Below are 25,451 nucleotides of genomic sequence, written 5' to 3'. Positions count from 1 at the left end.
AAAAAGACCATGTCCTTGTACAATAGAATATGAGCCATTTTATCATCAGAGCCTCAGGGTCAAAGGAGTTCCACTGATTCAGAATGCACTAGAAGGGAGTACAGACTGCAGATGGTTTGTTATCCATCTAATAAGAGATGGGAGGCAAGGCATCCCTCAGTCCCCTTCCTCCTTTCTGTGCTACCCAGGGTGGACAGAAAGAGAGAAAAGGCATTCCCCTCCTCCTTCCTTCTCTCCTCTAGGTCCCTGCAGCCATCATAGGTGCTGCCCCATGGATGCAAGCATATCCTTCACCCATGGATCCAGATGAGCCAGTAGGCAGGGCTAGTCATGCTTACCTGCATAAAGCCCTAGCTTTCCACCCTGCTGGATTCCTAGACCCACTCAGCCCAAAAGGCTCTCAAGGTACCCCAAGAGGCCTAGGAGAGATTATGTAGTAGTTGGGTTTGGGCAAGACTCTTTAATGCAGGGAATGTCCTAATACCATCTGTGGCTTCCCTTGCTATGGCCCCAGTGAAAAATCAGAATTCCACAGGATGGGACTGATTAACATCCAAACATAAAATTCTTTTTTTAAAAAATCCCATTGTAGTTGAATGCAGAACGGGTACCTCAAATGAGTGTAAGAATTGAATGGCTGCCATTCCTTTGATGGGGACAGTACTGAAGCTAAGATCTGTCTTATCAGGATGGCCACTCCCAACTGTCAAAAGCAGATTTTTTTCTTTTTTTTTTTTTTTTTTGGTCTACAAATAGGACATGGGGTCTGATCACTGAAAGAGGTACATAAAAGGGAAAAGAATTGGCAAACAAGAGGTTTGGGGCAGAGGAATGACAAGGCTCCCCACAGAAAAAATTCCTTTCTACTAGGTGGCACTGTAGGGTTAGAAATGTTCAGTAAAAACTCTGACTCCAAATTCTTTTCAGGCAAAAGTTAGAGAGATTTGGGGTTTGATAGGTTGCCCCCATAGCAAGCCTCCCACCATAACAAAATTAACTTCTCTCATAAAAGAACTGCTTAAATTCACTGGACAATGCTGAAGTCTTATATTGGAGGAAAACACAACCCAAACAGAGAGGAAGATATTCACTCCGGGTGAAAGATCCTCCCATATGGTGCCATGAATGTCTATTATTGTGGGATAGAAAGGTCCTTACTAGGTGAAAATTTAGAGTGAAGTCTTGAATTCCCTGTTTCCAGGAAATCACAAAAACAACTCTTTGAATTACATTCTTGATTACTAAGACACAAACTAACTCTACTCAGGAAGATTCTATCCCTGGGTTACAAAAATACCCACAACATTGCATACAAAGAAGAGGTAGGAGACATGATAGCCACAAGAAGAAAGAAGGAAAATGCAATAGGAAAAGAGTGGAAGTCTTTGTGCTGATTCCCTGATGGGCTGTAGGGGACTGGAATTAGTCCAAGGGCCTCCAGATAACACTGAGGGGTAGCTCCAGTCAGAAACCTTCAGTTGCCCTGGGACCTTCCAATCCCACTTGACAGCTAGGCCCTCTGTGAAAGGAAACTAGATTGCAATAGACGAGAAGCCTCAGAAATGCAAGTAAAGGGTGAGAGTTAAAGGTCAACTATTAATCATCCTTCTAATGAATTCCCTTCTTCCCAGCCAATGCACCAAAAAGTGTTGTAGTCTTACCAATGCACCAAGATGTAACAGTCTTCTATTGTCTGAGATAATACCCAGAGTTCTTTGTCCTACTTCCAATAAGATTAAGGAGTGCAGACATGAAGGTGAAGTTGGAGTGAAAGTTTAATAAGTGAAAAAATAAAGCTCTCTGCCAGCAGAGAGTGGGGCTCTAATGGGGCGCCCACTATGAGGCCAGTTGTGGTGGGTTTATGGGCGGCAAAGGGGAAGGAATGTGCTTAGTCTACCAGCTGTCTTGGAGAAGGCGTGACTCAGCTTGGCCAGGCACCCTGGCCCAGGACCAATCAGAAAGCCTGGCCTAGGACCTTTGCCTGGGACCAATCAAGGGCTGAAGTTATGATTCATAGAGGCCAGACTCACAGTACAAAAACTGGAAAGGAAAGTGCCCACTGGAATCCACTGGAGCTCACTATGCCCATGCCCACAAAAGGAGAAAAAACTTTTTCCTGGGAGCCCGCTGACTATACAAAAGACAAAGGCGTTTTTTATGCCAGGACTTGTTCCCTCATCTGAGGGAGCCAGAGGTTTGTGCAAGCTTTTATCTGAATGGGCCAGAGGCTCTCCTATCTGTGCAGCCACAGGCATGTCTCCAGGCACAATACCCTGTGCTAGTTCCCTTATCAGTGCCTACAGTTTGATTTTTTCCCCAAGCTGCTTTTTAGGTTATGTTGGATGAGGCACTTACCAGTGGGCGGAAGGCTCTCTGGGGACCCTTCCCTTGTTATTTACCTAAGGTAAGCTAATTCCTTTCAGTGTCATCCTTATCTCTTGGTCCTTAAATGGCTCGCTATCACCTCTGAATACAGTTGATATGAAGAGTTAAAGGGGAAAGGGATAATATCCCCTTGACATTTCAGATATTCCTTCTGCTCACATACTATTGGCAAGAAACTAGCCAGTCACCCACCTCTAGCTGTAAGGGAGCCTTGGAAATGCACTAGGAATTCTTGATACCCATGTACCAAGCTAAATATTACATTACCATGGAAGAAAGGAAGAATAAATTTTGGGGTAACTAATGGTCTATCACAGGAACAGAAACAAAGCTCATCTTGCAATGAGCAGAGCCAAGCAAAGGATTACCTGCCATCAGTTTTAGGGTAGGAGGTGCTATTTTACCGAATACTCGTAAGTCATACATACCTATCGGTATATAAAAAGTCCAGGTGTACAAAGAATGAATTACAAAAAGTCTTTAATATTTGTAATGAGGAAATGATATTTAAAAGCAAACAATAGCCCTTCCCTTTCTCTGAAAGCACTTTGACCACAAATTCCACTTAGCCTGCCAGCTCACACCTTTCAACTTCCTTTACCAAAATTTCCCTCCTTTATATCACAATATTAAAAGGGGAACTGAAAAAGCACTTTTCAGACAAATCAATACGTACCCAGGATGACAGCACAGAGTAGTAAACCACAGCAAAGTTTATTCATGTGCAAGGGACATAAAGATACATTAATTGTTTGTTTTTCTGGGCTGCCAGTATAAGCTTTTCAGAATGTTTAAAGTAAATAAAACAAATAATACAGCTAGATACCACATTGCTAAGAACCCTAATGCTATTTATCAGCTTTAAAATACTTTCAACTGAAACCAATTACATTTTAATATATATAGATATATTATATAGAAATTACCTATAGCTCTTTTAAAAATCCTATGACATTAACATGAAACTTTATTAGAATTTAATATTCTATATGCAAACCTGATAAAACCTTAAATTTAATTATTTGGCAGTAATGTCTTCTTAAGAAATGGTAGATAGGATAAAATAATTTACAGTTTTATCTGCTTTTGAACTGGAAGGAATTTTAGGTAATCACCTGGTTCAACCTACTCCCTAAAGCCACATAGCTCTATAATTTCCCCTTCACTCAGCTACTTTTTTCTATCTAAAGATATCTCAATGCGATTTCGTATGTAATCATGAGACATTCAAGTGCAAGATAATTTACCAAGAAATCCCACTCCAAGATCCACTGTACTTACTGAACAAGACAAATTAAGTTTGTGTAATGAAAATACACAACAAACATTGCATTTAGCGTTTTGACTCCACTTTTAATTAGTGAATCATAGCTCCTACGCTGAGGAAACATATATTATGTATAGATCAATATAAATAAATTACTGGACTGGCTAAATGAAATGCATCCAGTTCAACGGAAAATGTGCATTCTATTCAGGGCCATACTTTAGATAAAAAAGAAAAGAAATATAAATAAGCAAAATATAATTCAGAGAAGGTTGGTTGCAGTTGGAGCATCTTGGCTTGAATGTCTTTATATATGACTCAGAAGCCTACCAAAAGGGCTCTGAGCCTCAGACACAAGACCAATGCCTTCTTTGTAAGTGTTCCTTACCCAGAACATGGCCCTACAGGAGTGTCCTTGGATAGCCAGGACATATAGACAGCCTCTGCAGGAACACTTGGCTCTAGAATTTGGGACTGAGGGAGATGCAGCGAGCCCATCATGATGAGTGCAACCAGATGTGGAAGAAGCCAATGCTAGGCACGTCACGATCTCATCAGCATGCCAGTGTAGGAGGAGGGGCTCCGGAGCCTCCCTACTGATCCGGAAGATCTTCTCCACTGCTTCTGTACACCTCGTGCTGTCTGAGTAAGACAGGTCTTCCAGAGATTTGGTAGTGATGAAGTGAAACTTATGTTCCAAGAAGATGTTTACTATGCCAGGAAGAAAGCAATTGCTGGCCTCTCACTGGAACATGATGAGAGGGTCCTTTGTGATGACAGGTCCATCAGTCAGAAGAGGGTATGATGGCTGAAGTAAAATTAAGATGCCTGGTCTCCAATTTTCTGCCACACAACATGCTTGTACAACAGAAATTTTGGAACACTGCATAACAAATGGTGGATGTAGATGTTTCAAACAACATCTAATCTAGTTAGACATGGCACCTGGCCAGAGTAACTACAGTTCGTTAAAACTATTTTGGATTAGGCTTAATACCGTCTGCAGGACCTTTTCTCTGCAGGGGCTGGCATCAACCACATGGCAGCCAGGATTCTCCATCCGCTGGTAGGACATTTCTACCCTGGGGACAGGCAAAACACAAAGAGTTGGTCTACTTTTTCACACAGCTATTTGCATTAATGTTCGTTTCCTACCATAGCATAAACAGCTTGAAGCAAGCTTCCCATGTCATTTATCTCACTGTAACTAGCTTTGCCCACAGAAGACGTTGATGCATTTTGTTTAATAAATAATAAACGAATAATAATGTTTAATAGCTAGCATTTGTTGAATACCTGTTTTCTGCCAAGCATTAGCATTTTGCATGACTTTTCTCATTTAATTCTCAAAGTAACCTTAGGAGGGAGACTATTGTCATCCCTCTTTTGCAGAGAAGGCAACTGAAGCTCAAAGAATTTAGGTAATTTGTTCAGTGGCAAATTTCCCCCAAGTCTGTGCCCTGAATAATTTTCACACAAGCCAGAGTCCTTAATATATGCATGGGACTCTTCTGATATTTTGCCAGAAATCTACATATCCTTTCCATGCTAGCTAGCCTTCATGTGTATACAGAGTGACTAGTGCCTATATCTTTATGGAATCCTCACAGCACTGCGGTTAAAACAGGGGTGTCGAGGTGGATCGTCTGCACTCACAACTCTGCTTGACTACTTCCTAGCCAAGTGAATTGGTCAAATCTCTTATCCTCCGTGTCTCAGTTTCCTCTGCTGCAAAATGAAGACTGAAACCATACCTCCCTTGCAAATGTTCACTGAAGTTTAATGGAATTAATACAAGTCAACTGCTTAGCACAGTATCTTAACCCACAGCAGCTACCATTATTCATAACATTACTATGTTATGGTAACAGAGCTGTCATTGTTTAGTTAGAGAAAATATTTCTGCTTCAGTTTTTAAAAGCAGTGCTGTAGAACTGATTCTTACTCAGTCATGAGGCAGGAGGGCTGGCCAGACTCTCTTCTGCTGTTGTGTTTATAACTTTCTAATTAAAACAAAAACACTGGCTGCAAAATCAGAAAGATTTTAATCCCGGTTTTACTACTGAATACTTATGTACATTTAGACAAATCACTTAATCCTTTGAGCCTTAAAGTTGCAAACTGTAAAATGCAGCTAATGTTTTCCTCGCAAGGATGACATAACATCAGTAAAATGCCTGACACATGGGAAGCATCTAATAGGTAAATGTTACTGTGAGCTCATTATCTAGTGCTCTGTGTGATTTTGCTATGACTGGGGAAACTGAGGCACAGTCACTTACTGTCTTACCCAGGTGCAGCTGCTCCTAGCACAGCCAGGATCAGCGGCAGGGTCTGATCCCTAGTCTGATGACCTTTGCTTTAAGATACCAATGCTGCAGACCTGTGGTGACAAGCCCATTGGAAGGGGATGAAGTAACTTAGAGGATGTTGCCTCTTGCATTTGAAAACTGGAAACAGTATCACTTCCTCACAATCCTAAAGCCAGTGCCAGTGGCGCATCTCCCTTCAGAGCCTGCCGCTCACATTGCATTGGGACACCTACTTTTGACGAAATACACTGTTGGCCTCAAGTTCTGCTTCTTCCCTGGTCTTCTCCATGCCCCGGCCCTGGAGCCTCTGCAACCTCTCCTCAGGACTCACGGTGAGCAGCAGGATGAGGTCAGGTTTAAGCAAGTCCTCTGGCCACTGGTATACAGGGTGATGGGCTGGGGGCAGGTGCTGGAGACCCCCACTCACCTCGGTGGCTATGGCATAGGTGGCAGTGCTGTGCCAGTACCTGAGAAGGAATGGGGTAGTGAGTTCTCTGTCTGCAGAAGAAGTCAAAGTAGCATCTGAAAATCAGCAGCCGGGAATGATGAAACCAGGTTTGGCTCTACAGACGGTTTTCTAGTATTGAATAAGTTAAATAAAATTAAATTTTATAAACTAAAAAATGTTATACAATATTGTTTAAAACATAAAACTGACAACAGTAATAATGCAGTGTGTTCCTCAAACAGCTCCATTGATGTATCTCAAACTACCATTTAGTGTGGCCTCCGCCATCACATCTTTTTGGTCCTGCTGTCCGAGTTCCTCTATGAAAGAATGGAGGGTGACAGGGGACGATGAACCTGTTTGGCAGTTCATTTATATTTAAGGGCTGTGTCTTGGCAGACTAAAAAACCTGGAAAGGCCATGTCAGTTCCTACACCTTCAGTTCTTTGTTTTTTTGTTTTTTGCTCTTGGTGTTTTTGAGATGGAGTCTCACTCTGTTGTTGCCCAGGCTGGAGTGCAGTGGCAGGATCTCAGCTCACTGCAACCTTTGCTTCCCAGGTTCCAGCAATTCTCCTGCCCCATCCTCCCAAGTAGCTGGGATTACAGGCATGCACCACCACGCCCAGCTAATTTTTGTATTTTTAGTAGACATGGGGTTTCATCATGTTGGCCAGGCTGGTCTCAAACTCCTGACCTCAGGTGATCCACGCGCCTTGGCCTCCCAAAGTGCTGGAATTACAGGTGTGAGCCACCATGTCTGGCCAATTCTTTAAAATCCTAAAATTTTGATCATTGTAGAATTGAACTCCTCTCCACAGTGGAAAGTACACAGTGGTGTCCACATAATAAATTGCCTGTGTCACCTGGACTGTGTGTCATTCTGCCTGTGCCCCCCGCCCCACTTGTTTTGTAGATGTAGGTAAAAGCCATCGTAGCTGATACAGCCTCAATCTCCTTATCTGGAAAACAGAGATCATGCCTTCCATAGTTGTTGCAACCTCTCCTCTGGACCTCTGTGCTTTAAAAAAAACTGTATCACACTGTTACTATAAGATAAATATCTAATTCTTATCAGACACTGGTTATAACTAAAGCCAGATCATTGCAAATTATGATAACAGAATACAGGACAGCACTGAAAAGGACGCAAGAAAAAAATTCACTTGCGAGTTGATCATCCCGACGCCATTCATCCTTCAAAGCCCTTGCTCACCTCCAAAAGTGTGCTCTGAGAGCTTCAGGCCACTGCCAGCTCCTGTGAGTTCTGCCTGGACACCTTCCTAGGTGTTACTTACCCAGCTCCTGTCACTCACAAACTTGTACTTTCAGTTTCTCTGTCAGATGGATTTTGTCCCGCAAGCTCAAAAAAGCCAATCAGGGTCTCCGTTTTCTTTTTCTGGTACTTAAACTCTAATTTACACCACGGTCTGCGCATGCTCCAGATTCACTGAATTAAATGCCCATCGATGAATACAGAGTCTGATATCATCTTATCTTTAAAGTCTTCTTTATTGTAGAAAAATCACCAGCAAGAATAGATTTTTAAAGGTAATAGGGGTGATTAAGTCTCCAACCCTAACCACAGTCCCGTTAAAAATTACTGTCTCTCATATTTTTCAGCTAGATGATGGTATTGTCTAAAATGGGTTTCATTAAAATCTTTAAACATGAACAAAACCCACAAAGACAACAAATAACTGCTCTTTTCTTTTCATCTGACAAGGTGATACAGCATTTCTTTAAAGAACTAAATTGCAGACAATTCACACACACAAAGACGACAAATCAAGGGAAGAGTTAGGGACCCGTTTTCTATAGAGTTCTCCCTAGACAATACAGCTGCTTGTTTTAAATAATAACACCCTTAGCCCATCAATTTCAGACGCTTCCCACTCTTTAGTATTCTCCAATCCTGCCGTCAGGGAAGCCACATTAGTTCAAATCAAAAGCAATTTGCCAACACATACACAGCTCATATTATAATGCTTTATATTTTAATAGCAATTTCCTATTTTCAGGGCACTTCCACACACATCCACTCACTGAATCTTCATCACAACTCCTGACCGTAGGAAGGGAAGGGGGCATGAGTATCCCCACTTAACAGATCAGAAAACTGGGGAACAGAGCGCAGAAATCCCTGCCCGCACACAGTGGCCAGTGCTGCTTCAGGATCCGCAGGCGTCCTAGGAAATAATGTACCTCGAAAGTCATACCCTGCTGGGAAAACCTTAGTTTTTTCAGTGCTTTTCAGTGCTGTCCTGTATTCTGTTGTTATAATTTGCAATGATCCAGCTTTAGTTATAACCAGTGTCTGATAAGAATTAGATATTTATCTTATAGTAACAGTGTGATATATATTTTTTAATAGTTTTGATACAGGACTGTATCAAAAAAGATATCAATTTGGTTTGGTTCTTTGTGCCCACCAAAATCTCCTGCCAAAGTGTATTAGGTTGGTGCAAAAGTCATTGCAGTTTTCGCCATTAAGCATAATATCAAAACCCACAATGACTTTTGCACCAACCTAATAATTCTCATTGTTGGAGATGAGGCCTGGTGGGAGTTGACTGGATCATGGGGGCAGACATCCCCCTTGCTGTTCTCGTGATGGTGAGTGAGTTGTCACAAGATCTGGGGGTTTAAAATGTGTAGCACTTCCCCTGGCTTGCTCGCTTTGGCTCTCTCTCTCTCGTGTTCTCTCTCTTTCTCTCTCTCTCTCCTGTTGCCATTGTTTCCTCTTCAACTTCTGCCATGATTGTACATTTCCTGAGGCCTCCCCAGCCATGCCTCCCATATAGCCATGTGGAACTGTCAGTCAACTAAACCTCTTTTCTTTATAGATTACCCAGTCTCAAGTATGTCTTTATAGCAGTGTGAGAATGAACTAATACAGATATCACATATGATAACATCGGGCACATTAACAATAGGGCAAAAACATTTTCCAGGCAAAGCATTCCCATAAACGATCGAGATTTCATATCCTTCTCAGTTCATCCTAAGATTCCACATAACTTGCCAACTTTGAAATTCTTATTGTGTTATCCCCATTGCCATCCCCATTGTCATCCCAGGGTTAAAACGACTCATGGGCCATCACAGTCTAGACTGTAGCAACAGCCTTCTAGCTAGCTGATTCTTTTTCCTTTCCTGCCCCTCCCCCACCACACACTTTATTCTCCACATACACTCAGGGCGGTCTCTTTATGGAATATTTCAGACATACAGAAAAGTGTACAGAGAAAGATATAGTTTCAAGAAAGGAGTAGTAGTTCTGTGTCCCAATATCACAAATCAGCTTTTCAGTGACCAGCTTACCCACCAGGAACAAGTGGAAAAGCTAGAGGAGTCAAAATTAAAACCTGCTAATACTAAATGTCAACAGGGTTGTTAGTCACAGGGACTTGACAAACACTGCTGTTGGGAGGGGAGGAGACTCAACATTCTTTCAACCCCTTTAGAATACTTTTTGCAACACCTACCAAACCTCAACAGCCACAAACCCCATGCCCCTGCAGTTCTGTTCCTGGGAACCTATGCAACAGAATGGCATCCATATGTGCACCAAAAATGTATGAAATTTAGTTCACAATAACAGAGACAAATCTTCAAAACACATGTGGTATGAAAGAAGTCAGGCGCAAATAGAACTCCGTATCTAACAAATAGTTGCATCTGTAGGCAGTTTAAGAACAGGCAGAACTAATATATGGCTATGTCAGTTGGGACAGTCATGAAATGGGGATGAAATGGGCAATGACTGGGTGGGGGCAGAACAGGGGTGTAGGGGCTGTGGCAGGCTCTCATTCTTCATCTGAGTACAGGTGACTTGGCTGTGTTGACTTCTTGAAATTCCTTGAGATTTACATTTATGATTAATGTTATTTACCAACTATGCCATACTTCAATGCAATTGCTTATGTTTACAAAAATAAGTAAATCTATGGAGAAAATGAACATTCAAGAAATGTTAAGAAATAATCCAATCACAATCGAAGTCCTTCTGAACTCCTTATCAACCACATTTATCTCTACTTTCCAGAGAACAACTTTCTTAAATCTGCTGTTCAACATCCTTTCATTTCTCTACTCTCTGCAGTATGAATAACTGTGAGTGTATTCTACTGAACATCTTTCGGCAACTTGACATTTTCATTCAACATTATGGTTTTGTAATGTGTGCGCTCTCATGCACTGCACAACATATTTACACTGCTGCTGTATGGTTCTCCACCTTATAAATATGCTGGTATTTATTCATGCTTTCTCCTGTTGATGGGCTTTAGGTTTTTCAAATTTTGCAACAGTATGAAGGAAGCTGAAAGAAACTTTTGTGAGTGTTTCTTCAACAGGCAGGAGCAATCTTCCACTTTGCTACATCTTCTCAAACTGCTCTCCAAGTGATTATGCCAGTATCATATGATATGCTCTGACCAGCATCATATGAGAGTTTCTATTGATCCATATCATATGAGGAAACTTTTAGTTACAGTAGTTTCACCAACTAGATGGGAGTAAAATGAAATCCAGATGGGAGTAAAATGGAATCTCACAGTGACTGTAATCTTTTCACCCCTGTGCCATCGTGATGTAAGTTCAGTATGACCTACTTGTCATATTCTTTCTCCTTTCTTATAGTATTTTTAAAGGTATTTTTTTCTTCTTTTTTTGTGTTTTTTGTTTTATTGTTTTGGGGATTTTTTTTTGAGACAAGGCCCCTCTTGCTCTGTCACCCTCTTGCTCTGTGATTGTAGCCTTGACCTCCTGGGCTTGAGGGATTCTCCTTCCTGAGTCTCCTAAGTAGCTGGGACTACAACTGGGCAGCACCATACCCAGCTATTTTTTTTTCTTTTCTTTTTTTTTTTTTTTTTTGTAGAGATGAGGTCTCACTATGTTATCAAGGCTGGTGTTGAACTCCTGGGCTCAAGCCCTCTTCCCACCTCAGCCTTCCAAAGTGCTTGGATTACAGATGTAAGCTACTGCACCTGACCTAAAGCTATTTCTTACAGATGAATTTTTAAAGTACATATCAGTTTATGTCTCTCCTTTATCAGAAACATTCTAGTGGCTCCCCAGTGCACTCTAAAATCCACTCTATGCCATGGCCCACAGGCCCGACAGATCTGCCCCAACCTTCCTCTTCCCATTCATCCACAAAGCACCTCCTCATCTACTACGTTTCCAGAACATAGACCATTTTCTAGTTGTCAGATATGTTAGCTTATTTCAGTTCAGTCTTAGCTTCATTCTTGCAGATTCCTCTCTCTACACACTGCTTTCTGTTACCTGGGAATTTTCACATTTGGCTTTTTTTTTTTTTAAATCAGGGCTCTGACTAATGGTGCTTTCTCAGACAGGCCTTCCTAAACCATATCTAGTGGGAGGTTAGCCATTTTCTAGCACATTACTTTGATTTTTCCTTTTCCCCATATTTATCATGCTTTGATATTGTCTTATCTCATCATATGTATTATTTTATGTATTTGTTCACTTGATACTTTTATTCTCCTAAAATGTTAAGTTTGCTCAATGAAAGTAGGGAATGATATATCTCATTGTTATGGTTTGGCTGTGCTCCCACTCAAATCTCAGCTTGAATTCCCATGTGTTGTTGGAGGGATCCAGTGGGAGCTAATTGAATCACAGGGGCAGGTCTTTCCCATACTGTTCTCATGGTAGTGAATAAGTCTCCTGAGACCTGATGGTTTTAAAAAGGGGAGTTTCCCTACACAAGCTCTCTACTCTTGTCTGCTGCCATGTGAGATATGCCTTTTACCTTCCACCATGACTATGAGACCTCAGCAACATGGAACTGTAAATCCACTAAACCTCTTTCTTTCATAAATTGCCCAATTATGTCTTTATCAGCAGTGTGAAAATGAACCAATACAGTAAATTGGTACCAGAAGTGGGGTGCTGCTGAAAAGATACCCAAAAATGCGGAAGTGACTTTGGAACTGGGTAACAGGCAGAGATTGGAGCAGTTTGGAGGGCTCAGATGAAGACAGGAAAATGTGGAAAAGGTTGAACTCCCTAGAGAACTGTTCAATGGCTTTGACCAAAATGCTGATAATGATATGGACAATGAAATCCAGGCTGAGGTGGTCTCAGATGGAAATGAGGAACTTGTTGAGAACTGGAGCAAAAGTAACACTTGTTATGCTTTAGCAAGGACACTGGCAGCATTTAGCCCTTTCCCTAAGATTTGTGGAACTTTGAACTTGAGAGAGATAATTTAGGGTATCTGGTGGAAGAAATTTCTAAGCAGCAAAGCATTCATGAGGTGACTTGGGTGCTGTTAAAGGCATTTAGTTTTAAAATGGAAAAGAGCATAAAAGTTTGGAAGATTTGCAGCTTGACAATGTGACAGAAAAGAAAATCCCATTTTCTGAGGAGAAATTCAAGCTGGCTGCAGAAGTTTGCATAAGCAATGAGGAGCCAAATGTTAATCACCAAGACAATGGGGAAAATGTCTCAAGGGCATGTCAGAGACCTCTGCTGCAGCCCCTCCCATCACAGACCCAGAGGTTTAGGAGGAAAAAAATGGTTTTGTGGGCCCAGGGTCCCTCTGGTGTGTGCAACCTAGAGACTTGGTGCCCTGTGTCCCAGCCACTTTAGCCTTGAGCAAAAGAGGCCAAGGTATACAGCTCAGGCTCTTGATTCAGAGGGGGCAAGCCCCAAGCCTTGGCAGCTTCCGTGTGGTATTGAGCCTACAGGTACACAGAAGTCAAGAACTGAGGTTTGGGAACCTCTGCCTAGATTTCAGAGGTTGTATGGAAATGTGGGGATGTCCAGGCAGAAGTTTGCTGCAGGAGTGGGGATCTCATGGAGAGCCTCTGCTAGGGCAGTGCAGAAGGTAAATATGGGGTTGGAGCCCCCACACTGAGTCCCTACTGGGGCACTGCCTAGTGGAGCTGTTTGAAGAGAGTCACTGTCCACCAGATCCCAGAATGGTAGATCCACCGACAGCTTGCGCTGTGCACCTGGAAAAGCTGCAGATAACACTAGCCTGCGAAAGCAGCAAGGAGGGGGGCTATACCCTGCAAAGCCACAGGGATGGCACTGCCCAAGACCATGAGACCCACCTCTTGCATCAGCATGATCTGGATGTGAGAAATGGAGTCAAAGGAGATAATTTTGGAGCTTTAAGATTTGACTACCCAGCTGGATTTCAGACTTGCATGGAGTCTGTAGCCCCTCTGTTTTGGTCAATTTCTCCCATTTGTAATGGCTGTATCTAGGAAGTAACTAACTTGCTTTTGATTTTACAGGTTCATAGGTGGAAGAGACTTGCCTTGTCTCAGATGAGACTTTGGCTGTGGACTTTTGAGTTAATGCTGAAATGAGTTAAGAGTTTGTGGGACTGTTGGGAAGGCATGATTGGTTTTGAAATGTGAGGACACGAGGTTTGGGAGAGGCCAGGAAGGGAGTGATATGGTTTGGCTGTGTCCTCACCCAAATCTCATCTTGAATTCCCATGTATTGTGGGAAGGACCCAGTGGGAGGTAATTGAATCATGGGGGCAGGCCTTTACCATGCCATTCTCATGATTGGGAATAAGTCTTACAAGGTCTGATGGTTTTAAAAAGGGGAGTTTCCCGGCACATGCTCTGTACTCTTGTCTGCCGCTGTGTGAGATGTGCTTTTTACCTTCCACCATGATTGTGAGGCCTCCCCAGCCTCATGGAACTCTAAGTCCATTAAACCTCTTTCTTTTGTAGATTGCCCAATCTCAGGTATGTCTTTATCAGCAGCATGAAAATGGACTAATACACTGGTTTATCATTGAATCCTCTGAATTGAGACTAGTCTTTGGCACACAGGAGGTGTCCAGTAAGTATTTGTTGAATAAGCCAATGAACAAATGAATGACTGAAAGTATAGACTCATTAATGTCCCCAGTATGCTATTTCCAGCTTACCTTGGCAAGTTACTTTACTTTTCTGAGATCTACAGTTCTCATCAGTAAACTGGGAATAGCATTTAACATTCACCTACCCAAGTTATAGCTCCAGATACTAGTATTATATATGTAATTCTCTACCAATGCCAGTGCTTAGTATAGGTAATTAACAATTCATAAGCAGAATTCCTATTATTATCATAATATAGTTTGACTTAAACACAATTTTTTCCTGGCATATACATGTATGTATACACACACACACACACACACACACACACACACACACACACACACACATTCTCTCTCTCTCTCTCTCTCTCTCTCTCATATATTAAGGAGAAAATGCCTAATTCAAGGCATCTTTATACCCACCTGTCTACAATCACAGGAGATTTGGCAGATTCTTTAGCTATTTCAGAGGCCACAATATAATTGCCCAAAGAGTAAAAAGCTCTTCTAATGATAGTTGGTTCATCATCAAAGATTTTCCTCCACTGGCCAATGCAAGAGGGTGGTGACTTTAAGAGGACAGCCTTAAGCGAATCTGCAACTGACTGGGTCACCGTGGTTTTACCTGTGGATCATACACAAAGTATATACGTGTTAACTACAGCCCAAAAGTTAATATTGACGTAGAAAGAGCACAGACATTCTCTCAACCTGCAAATCAAATGAGCAGACTAAATAACTGGATTCTTTATAAAAAGCTATAGACCCATAGGAAGATAGGATTCCTCTGTGTGGTATTAGGACACCTGGAGGAAAAACTCTCGTTAGTGATCAAATCTGATATTGGGAGTCTAGATACAAGAGCCCCTTTTATGTGTGACTTTTATTCCCAGCAGCCCAGCTACTGCTTACCCTCTTACCATGTTCCCCACCTTGAAGACTTTCTCTCGTCTTACTGTCTGTAGTTGATGAACCCACAGCTGGCATCCACAGTGACTCTTCTCGCCCCTCCTCTCTTTCTACCTTCTTCATACCCTGCTTCCACTTCTGTGCAATCCCTTTCCAATTTCCAGGCCTGGTTCTACCACTCACTCCTGTGCTTGCCCCTTTGGGCTTGGCCTTTAGAGCTTTTGTATCTGCTTTAGGTTTCAGCCTTCTCCTCAAAGGCACTGGTCAGGCCTCATTGACTTTCTGACTCCCCCTTGCACAACCTCAGGTGACAGATTAGCCCCTTCCCAGAGCCCATCTCACAATTCTCAGCTGCTGCCTGGAGCTCAGGACAGGTGGTGATGAGACGATCTACTCCAGCAAACTGTGCACTAGTTTCTCTGAGCTCCTACTGTTTCAATTTATTTATAAGTTTCTCTATCACATACTTAACACTTTATTGCCAACTATCTATTTTCTTTTTTTCTTGGGTTATCAGGATGGACCTTAACAGTAGCTACCATTTCTCAGTGTCTACTAGGAGCCAAGTACTCAGCACGTTATGCTCCTAATTCTCCCAGTGACCCTGCAAAATAGTTATTATTCAATCATCTTACAGATGAAGAAACTGAGCACTGGAGAAGTTAACAAATTTACCCAAACTCACCCTCCTGGCAGGCCTTGGTGCAGGATGCAAATGCAGGGCAGATAGAACCACTAGCCTATGTTCTTTCTGCCACTCTACGCTATCCTTGTAACATTTGTATGTGTGGATGCTTGTGTTGAGGCAGAATTTTTATATCTCCTGTAATCCCACCAAATCTAAATTAGCTGTGGGTACAAAATAAATGATCAACAAAACACATCAACTGAAGGATTGATGGTGTTAAATTCCCTCTGCAGCTGAAAGAAACTATGACTGGTCCTGGGCACAGCCAGTACACCTGAGTGATGACAGCTGGTTTCCCTGAAGGCCAGGACATGGCCCGATCCTTCATATGGAGCCAGGATGGTCAACATGGGCCACATCTCCCTAGCTGAGTATACAAGTGCCTCTATATGGAAATTGCCTTTTATATTATTAAAGGTCTGTACCCCTCAAGTTTACACAGGAGGAGAAACTCCTGTGCTGAACCACTCGGACGCTAGTTCTCCAGCATCAACCCTCCCCTTGGTGTGTCCTGGGCCACAGGAGCAGCACTTCCGCCCCTTTTGTACTTTGGGCTAATGTGAGCACACATTGTATTTTGACCTCAGTTTGACAGCTCAGAAGGCTTTTTTTCTTCCATTTCCTAGTTCTTCCACATTTTGCTCTAGAAGAATCTCTGAATTGCCCGTGGTTCCTGGACACATCACCCTGGTTCAAGCCCCTGCACCTTTGCCCATGCTATTTCTTCTGTCTGGAGGATGCTACCTGCTTTCATCACCTGACCAACTCCTATCTGTACTTAAAATACAATCCAGGTATCACGCACTCCACCCCACAAAGCCCCACAGAAGCCAGATTCAGTGCCCTTCCTATGTTCCGCCAGACCACTGAGGGTTCGCGCCCACACATCATGCTGCTTCATATTGAAGGTCTTATTCATCTCTGCATCCCAGGGCCTGCCTAGCACAGGGCCTGCCACACAGCAGGGGCACACAGAAGGCTCCATATAAAGTTTTGTTTTGTAGGAAATATTTCTGTTTCTGCACCTAATCAGTTAGTGTCATTGCCTGTAACTAAAAGGTAATATTATCTTACCCGTGGCATCCAGTCCTTCGATGGCAACAACCTGGAACTTTCCTTTCTGGACCTGTTTTGGGCACTGGTCGACCAGGTCAAGCACCGCCCGGGCTTCAGGAATAAAGGAGGTACACTGTAAAACAACGTCTATCCGTCAGCAATGAAGCCAGGGGGCTTTTGCAGAAATCACACCTAAATTGCTGAGCACAACATTATAGGCCTAAGTTATACTGAGAACCGTGCCAGACCATGGAAATTCAGAGTATTTGATGCTAGGATGGACTGGAGTGTTTTATTTTATATTGAGTAGCCGAGGCTCGAAACAGCTGTCCCTGTCTGGATCGCTCGGTGGCATGCAGCCCTCACTGAGCAGCTCTGAGAAAGGCCAGGCAAGGCACATCATTAGTGTCCTGTGACACAGCAACATGGAACTACAGGCCCACTGGGAACACAGTGTCACAAGAATGGGAAATCAGCTACACAGTGAGCTGGAGACAGCAGTCTGCATCTGCAGCATGTCCTCTCCTAGCCACTCAGGAGACTGAGCAAAAGAGCCAAGCACAGCAATCACAAAGCCAGCAGAGCAGCGTCCCTCTGGGAATTTCCAGTTCCTCAATGTGCATTATCTCACTGCACGCTCACGGCAACTCACAGCAAGGCTCAGACACTTATGTGCTTGCTCTGAGCAAGGCAATCTTTTAAGTACTTTACAAGTATTCAGTTGCCAATCTCAGTGATAGCTTTGAGGTGGTGGTTGGGGATACTATTATAATTCCTAGCGTATGAATTAAGGAAACTGAGGCAGAGAGTTGAAGAAACTTGCTCAAAGTGACACAGTTAATAAATGCCAGAGTTTAAATTTAAATACACGTGGTTGATCTTGCACTCTTAACTGCTCCACAACGCTGTCCCGTAAGCTTGGAAAATATTCCCAAGATCCATGGGGCATCCTCAAGGGTCATCTGTGCCACAGGAGGAAATCTGCCTAGCCTGCGATCAGAAACAATCTTCAGTCTCTTTCTTTGAGTACCTGCTGTGAGTCAGATGTTTCCTTAATCATCAGGACAACACCGCAAGGTGGGAATTGTAGAAGTCAAAGGGTCAAACTTAGAGTAGTTGAGTAACCTGTACAAGGTTCATGGCCAGTCAGTAGGTAAACACTATTTAAGTCTAAATATCTTTTTTTTTTTTTCTTTTTTTTTTTTTTTTTTTTGAGACGGAGTCTCGCTCTGTCGCCCAGCCTGGAGTGCAGTGGCCGGATCTCGGCTCACTGCAAGCTCCGCCTCCCGGGTTTACGCCATTCTCCTGCCTCAGCCTCCCGAGTAGCTGGGACTGCAGGCGCCCGCCACCTCGCCTGGCTATTTTTTTGTATTTTTTTACTAGAGACGGGGTTTCACCGGGTTAGCCAGGATGGTCTCGACCTCCTGACCTCGTGATCCGCCCGTCTCGGCCTCCCAAAGTGCTGGGATTACAGGCTTGAGCCACCGCGCCCGGCCTAAGTCTAAATTTCTTAAACCGCCTAAACTCATGCATTTTCTTTTTCACCCCAAGATCCTTGAATGGTGATCAGCAGCAAATAAAATTACTTCCCAGCTGACATTCTTTTCCCTTACTCCCGGCAACCCCTTTACTCCCTCTGCAGTGCTGTTGGGATGCTTTGACAGCAAGCATCGCGTGGCCTGGTGTAGGTCTATGTTCCGCATCAGGTTGGAAGATCCTTGCAAACAAGAATCTTGAAAGAGTTGCCTGGCATACAGGACACCTTCCCTACCTGATTTGCGAACGGAAATAAACAAACCACCCAGGCAAGAACCGGCTTTACAGACCAGCCTCTTGGTCCAGTTCTCTGGTCTGAAGGGTTCAGATGCCACGCTGGGCGCTGGAAAGGGACAGAACTCTTACCTCCTCCAAAACAGCCCGGGCGGCTTCCTGATCCGGGAAGACTACGGAACTAGGCAAGTCTGGCACCACCGGGTGCAGCGGGGGCTCCGGAGCGGGCACGACCTGTGCGCAGCCCACCTGCAGCCGTCTGCCGTCTTGCACCTCCCAGAGGCGCTGCCACAGCTGGCCACGGGGGTCGGCCTCGAACTCGCCCAGGTGCGGGCGTGGTGCCTCCTGGCAGGCGCCCAGCAGCTCGAGCAGCGCTTGCCGGGTGTCAGGGCCATCCAGGGGGTCGCGCAGCAGGAAGCCTTGCTGCGCGCCGGCCTGGCCGACCGGGCAGTAGCAGAGCAGCCTGAGCAGCTGGCACCGCTGGAAGGGGCCGCGACGCAGCTGGTGCAGCAGGCGTTGGTGCAACCGCGCCGCCCGGACTCGGGCCCCGCAGCCGGCGTCCGGGGTCACCGGCACGCACAGCGAGTAGCTGCGCTCCGGGGGCCCCAGCAGCGCCGCCAAGCGGGGGTCGGGGGCGTCTGCGTCGCCGGGGTCATCGGCGCCCAGGGCGAAATGAACCAGGGTGCAGTCGGGGAGCTCCAGGACGAAGCGGCGAGGCGGAGCCATGGCCCCAGCGCAGACCCCGCGCCGCCCGAGCAGCTGCCCCGAGAGTGGCCGGCGCAGAAGCGGGCGGGCGAAGGCCATGGGCGTCTCAGCTACACCGCCCTCGGCCCCGCCTCAGAAAGGAAACCCGGCGGGAGCCAGGCGTCGGTGGGAAATGAAACCTGGCGGGAGCCAGGCGCCGGGAGGAAACGAAACCGAAGCGTTGCGGGGAAACGAAAGCCAGAGGCCCCGGCGGGGCAGGAGCCCTGAGGCTGGCGCGCTCTTCCGGCCTCTCCTCCTCGCCGCGAGATTTGCGCGATAAACAGCCGGCGCTCGGGAGCAAACGCTCGGCCCCGGGGCCCCAGGTGCGCGGCGCCGCCGGCCTGCGCGGTCCCCAAGCGCAGGCTCCCGGGGCTGACACCGAATGAGGCCCTGTGTCCTCGGCCCCAAGGTAGCTCCGTGTGCGTTCTGCGGATGGCTGGCGGTCCCGACCCTGGTTTGAGTTGCTCCTCTGCGGCATATGCCGGGTGCATGGAGGGGGTGGGGGTGCACGCGCGAGGGACAGAGGGACAGAGAAGTCCCTTCCCGGTGTAACTGGCTTTTAAACGCCCACGTGCAGGCACACTACTGCCCTTGGATGACTGACCAGGCCCTGCAGACCGTGGGCCCCCTCCCCGACCTCAACTCCTAGCTCTGACCACGCGTCCCCGGGGGCCCCTCTAATCCTGCAGAGCTGCTTTCCTGCGGGAACAGGGCGCAGTTCTGGCTCTTCCCTCTCCTGTATCTTACCTCACTTGTTCACTCACTCACCTGTGCACCCACTCACCTGTGTACAAGCTTTTCCCTGTTCCTGGAATTGCCCTCTCCTTTTTGCTGACTCCAACTGGGAAGTGTCGCCCAGATTGGCACCTCGAAATCGCCTTTCATCCACCAAATTGAAGTTTCCTGCACTAAGGTGAAGTGTGTCAGGATAGCACCCTCTGCCTGCCACAGTCCAGCATCAGCACTGTTGCTGCCCAACAGTGTAACTGCCCGACAGTGTAACAGTGTTTGCCCAGTTATGTGGATATTTTATTCTGTGTTTACTCAGTAACTGATGGCTTTTAAAAATGATGTCAAACAAACCAAAAACAAACAAAAGGATAATATTCTCCAGGGAAACTCAAAAATTTAGAATTGAGACAAAGATTGAAAACATTAGATGAGCTGAAAGCAGTTATATTTTTTATGTCTTAATAGTATTGGACTTAAACTTGGGATTATGTTTAATTCTGAAAAAAAGTACTTTTAACAAATGTGAAATAGAGATAGGTGGTTGGAGTGTGGGTTCATAGGCTAAGAAGAATTAGGAGTTTACAATTTTTTAGCTCTTGGAGAATAGAATAATTTATCAGGAATTTCACTTTTGGACGTTTAGCATGTGCGAATGGTTTCACGTGTATGTAGTGTATGAAAGTAAGAGTCTCCCAGCCACTCCCTTTTCTTCTCTAAGACAGTACTGCATCCTCAAGCCTGCTGGGCGTTTTCCCTATGCCATCCACCTCTCTGGATGTATTAGTCTATCTTGGCTGCCATAACAAAATACCACAGACTGGGCAGCCTAAACAATAGAAAATGTATTTTCTCAAAGTTCAGGTGGCCAGAGAAGTTGGAGATCAAGTTGCCATCAGGGTTTGCTTTTTCTGAGGCCTCTCTTTCTAGCGTGCAAATGGCCGCCTTCTCTCTTGTGTTCTCACGGCACCTTTCCTCTTTACGTGCATCCTTGGCGTCTCCTTGAAAGTCCAATTTCCTCTTCTGGGAGGGACACCAGTCAGACTGGATTAGGGCCCACCATAATGTTCTCATTTTAATGTAATCACCTGTTGAAAGCCTTATTTTGAAATAAGTCATACTGTGAGGAACTGGGGATTAGGGCTGTAATATGAATTTTGGGGGACATGATATAGCCTATAACCCTCCACATATGTGGGTTAGTAGCCTCTCCTGTATCCCCCACCAAGGCTATTTGTATCCTCGGACTTTAACACTCCACAGTCCCTTGCCAGTGCTCAGCTCCCACCACGGAACACCTAGAGGGTAAGTAGGAAGACTAGCTTCTTCCTAACTTTTCTCTGAGCCTCCAACTGAAAGAAAACCTGACATACAGTTTGCCAAATGAAGCGTCCTATCTTTTTTTAATTTAGGTTTTCCTATTTTTCACCTACCTTTGCCCTGCAAAGAGATGTAAAGTTAAAAACACTGCAGTATCTGGGCTTAGTCCATATTATATAAGTGTTGAAGATGTTGAAGATATATCTTCATTCATAAAGAAACATTTCTGTTAGATTTTCAAGCCCCTTCAAATTTGTAGGACAGAGACTCTGAGAGCCACAGCTGGATGTTTATATTGGCTAAGCGTGTCTGTAGCAGCCCACGCTTGCAGGTGGAAAGGAGAGAAGCTGCAGGCTGGGAAGATACTTCAAAGAGGTGTCCTTCAATGAATGAATAGCACAGCCGTATCATAGGAAAAGCCATAATCTTCAACATTTACAGTATTAAACAAGAGAAAATGAAACTTTTCTAGCCATTCTGCTCCTAAGAAAGAAATAAATGGAACGGGAGAATTAAAAATATAAATAACAATTAATAAATAATAAAATGAAAAAATAACATTTTGAAAAAGAGCTTAGTTTTTGAAAACATGTCTAAACAGATGTGCTTCTAGGTAGTTTATTCAATTGGAAAAAGAAAGAAAATGCAAATCAGAATAGGAATAAATGAGATGAGAGAACCACAAGTTGAAAAGGATGCACAAAAGAGAATATTACAAACAATTCCACATTCGTAAAAGTGAATATTACAAAATAAATGATAAGCTCAGAAAATAAGAATTAATAAAATGAGCCCAGGATAGAGTGATGACTCTATAACCCAAATCCTAGGCTAGAAGTTAACAAAAGGGCTAAAAACACTGAGCAACTTTCAGAGATCAGGTCTAAGTAAATCATAAGCTGCATGAAAAGAAAGTTTATAAAAGCAATTTTCTGTGCAAGCAGGTTGGCTACAATTGAAAAGAAATTGTATATGAGTCTTTCTCAGGATTAAACTTTGATGTTAAAAATACACTGATACAGAACTTTAAAGTTTGGTCCCCTGTATTAAAACAAGGTTTTCTTAAAATACTGATTTGGTCTTAGTAAAATTGCAAGAGTAATTTTTAATTTGCAAATCTGTTCCCTTAATAGTAATCCTCTAAACTACAAACAGTTTCTGTTTCTGGCATATTTCCTCCTGAGATCTATATAATTTTCCTGTTTTCAGGTTGTAAATGCAGCTCTCTTTCTCTTGGTCCTTGAAAAGGTAAATTCTTTTTGCATGGCCACATGATAACCATCTCCTTCAACCTTTTTGTCATCTCCTGTAACTTTTTCTCTGGTTCTAACACTGCTGTCATGGCCTGATGCTAAAATGTTTATTTTGAAGTTCTAGAAAACCAAAGTTTTCCTTCATTATAACTTGATTTTACACTCTTGGCTTTTCTTGGTGTGTCTGAATTGTTCCATGTAACCAGGAAGCTTCCTATGTTGTTCCTAAGAACCAAGGATTTCCATGTTCAAGGTACTAGTTTTCTTGTTTACATTTCTCTATAATAGCATACGCTTAGAATTCTGGATACATTCTTTCTGTGCCTGATTAAATTCAAATACCCTTTGCATCAGGTTTCACTTTCAGGTTATGCGAATGGGCTTTCCATAAGGAGAAGCAGTCATACTAAAGGAGGTTTGTTTCCCCTTTACCTATTAGATAACTGGTCTAGTAAGCTAAGAGTCTGTGTTTTACTGAGATAATTCCTTTGCTTCATGTTGTTTTTATTAGGCTTTTCATTATTTAGGGAAACTGAACTTTTAAAAAAGGTAGGATTTTCACATCCATGTAAATCTGTATTCTTTTTGAAGTCTTCTGATTATCGCTTTGTTTATTTAGCAGTGATATATGATTCTGTATATATAATCAAGTATTTTGAACCTTTTGACACCTTTGGCAGGTTTCCTCAATGCCAAAACCCTAAATTAGGACTCTTTGATCTTGTAGAGATACTAAATGATTAGACTTATTTGGCAAATCATATGGGAAGCATATCAAATGAGAAATGGTATTTAACTCCCTTTAAGTTATATTTATATAAATATGTCACTAGTATGTGTTCCAGATTGCATGAGATCTTAAAATTCCGAGATGTTATATGATATGGTTTAGATGTGTGTCCCCAGCCAAATCTTATGGTGAAATTGTAAACCTCAGTGTTGGAGGTGCAACCTGGTGGGAAGTGATTGGATCATGGGAGCAGGTCCTCATGAATGGCTTAGTACCAACTTGGTACTGCCCTCAGGATAGTGAGTTCTTGTGAGATCTAATTGTTTAAAAGTGTGTAGCACCTCCCCCCGACCAACATCTTTCTCTCTTGCTCCTGCTCTGGCCATGTGAGACATCTTCTCCCACTTTTCCTTCCGTCGTGATTGTAAGTTTCCTGAGGCCTCCCCAGAAGCCAAGCAGATGCCAGCATGATGCTTCCTGTACAACCTGCATAAGCATGAGCCAATTCAACGTCTTTTCCTTATAAATAACCCAATCTTGGGTATTTCTTTACAGCAATACAAGAATTGACTAATATATCATAATATGTGTTATCAGTCTTGAGTATGATTGTTTTGTTAAATGATTGTGTGCCACAAAAATATCTTAATTTTCTTTTAAATTTTCTTGCAATTATTTCTACATTCTTTCTAACAATTTCCTTGTAAACTCTCATCAGAGTTTTGATCATGGCTGTTCTGGATTTTTCTCCTCCACAATTATTGTTTTAAATTCTTCCCTAGTAGCATTTGCAATCAGCTATAGCCCAAAATTACTAATTAAAATTAAGGAAAACAAATAACTGAAAGTGAGTAATTGATAAGGATAATTTTATGACTTTTATTTAAAATGTTGGTTCTAAAATATTTTTTCAGATTCAAGAAATTTTTCTTTCATTAGCTATAGTTTACAATAATTTGGTGAAGTATACTTTTGTGAACACAAGTGGAAGCATTTACGTTTCTCCCTACTTGAGTCCTCCAAAATTCAGACACTATTTGTGAGCATTCTTACTGTATTTCTGTAAGTTCAGTAAACATCTGCTCTCCCTTTATAAGCAGGATACTATTGGAAATACTGATTATATTACTAGGCTTTGACTGAAAAGTCATATTTAAGAAGGATCATAAAATGCCTGGCTTCAAGAGTTCCCAGCCTTATAGTGAATGCATAAAACTTGTCACTTCCTGGTAGGCCCAATAACCTTAAGACCCTAAGTAAAATCTAAAGCCTGCCTTGATTTGGCTTCTTAGTCTCTAGAGGTTCTAAAACCTGAAAGTTCCTGTATGATTAATGTGGAGGAAAAAGTCATGTTCTTAAGAAAAACTAACATGCACCTATTATTAGGTTAAAGCCCTGTGCCCTGTTTTCAAGTTCTGGTTTTCTACCTGTAGACTGGACTGGATCCTGAGTTCTCCTAATTTCCTACAATATCTGGCTACAATTAAATCCTGATAAAGTTTACCAGCCCTCTTCCCTCAAGCAGAACTATAGAGCCTCTCAGGACATTTCCCCTACTCGAATTACTCAACTAGGGGAATTAGGTATTAAGATTGGAGAAAACTCATCAGAGCTCTGGTCAACACTGGGGCTACTCTGTCCATCCTTAACCCCAGCATGCTTTCCATGGACCCTCCCCAGGGTTCTGAATTCATCCAGATGGTTGGGGTAGCCAACCAACCTATGATGGTTCCTAATCTTCACCTATCCTTTTCCAACTAGTACCCCTCATGGGCAGTTGTTTTTCGTTCGGGCTTCCACACACTTCCTAGGAAGGGACTTCTTAGAAATATTCCAGGCCCGTATTTTATTCTCCCAGAAAGGAGAAGTAATACTTGAGTCATCCTCACCAGGAGATTTTGCCACGGAAATACCTTTTCCCAAATTCCCATCTATTCAGTTATCCCCACCAGCGCTACCTACCCTGTTCTCTAACAGTTATA

At 43.4% G+C, this 25,451-nt stretch overlaps 2 protein-coding genes across 3 annotated transcripts in view; one reads left to right on the top strand and one right to left on the bottom strand.

The window, feature by feature from the left end:
* Window positions 1-3,077: 3,077 nt before the first annotated feature.
* CMPK2 (cytidine/uridine monophosphate kinase 2) lies at window positions 3,078-20,347 on the bottom strand. Its single transcript, XM_005576620.5, has 5 exons — window positions 18,826-20,347; window positions 16,942-17,056; window positions 14,694-14,895; window positions 6,198-6,431; window positions 3,078-4,734 (listed from the first exon to the last, which is right to left on the bottom strand). The coding sequence occupies exons 1-5, from the start codon at window positions 19,495-19,497 to the stop codon at window positions 4,611-4,613; spliced, it is 1,347 nt and encodes a 448-aa protein (XP_005576677.2). The 5' UTR covers window positions 19,498-20,347; the 3' UTR covers window positions 3,078-4,610.
* Window positions 19,556-25,451, top strand: part of RSAD2 (radical S-adenosyl methionine domain containing 2) — a 34,379-nt gene continuing 28,483 nt past the window's right edge. The window contains exon 1 of one of the 2 annotated variants that reach the window (XM_074012425.1): window positions 19,556-19,760. The gene's annotated coding sequence lies outside the window, so the exon portion shown is untranslated. Of the gene's footprint in view, window positions 19,847-25,451 lie in introns of both variants that reach the window. The other variant, XM_045369851.3, reaches the window with a different exon arrangement.

This window comes from Macaca fascicularis, chromosome 13 (assembly GCF_037993035.2).
Source record: "Macaca fascicularis isolate 582-1 chromosome 13, T2T-MFA8v1.1".
NCBI classification, from domain to species: domain Eukaryota; kingdom Metazoa; phylum Chordata; class Mammalia; order Primates; family Cercopithecidae; genus Macaca; species Macaca fascicularis.
This window is presented reverse-complemented; position numbering and strand designations above follow the sequence as displayed.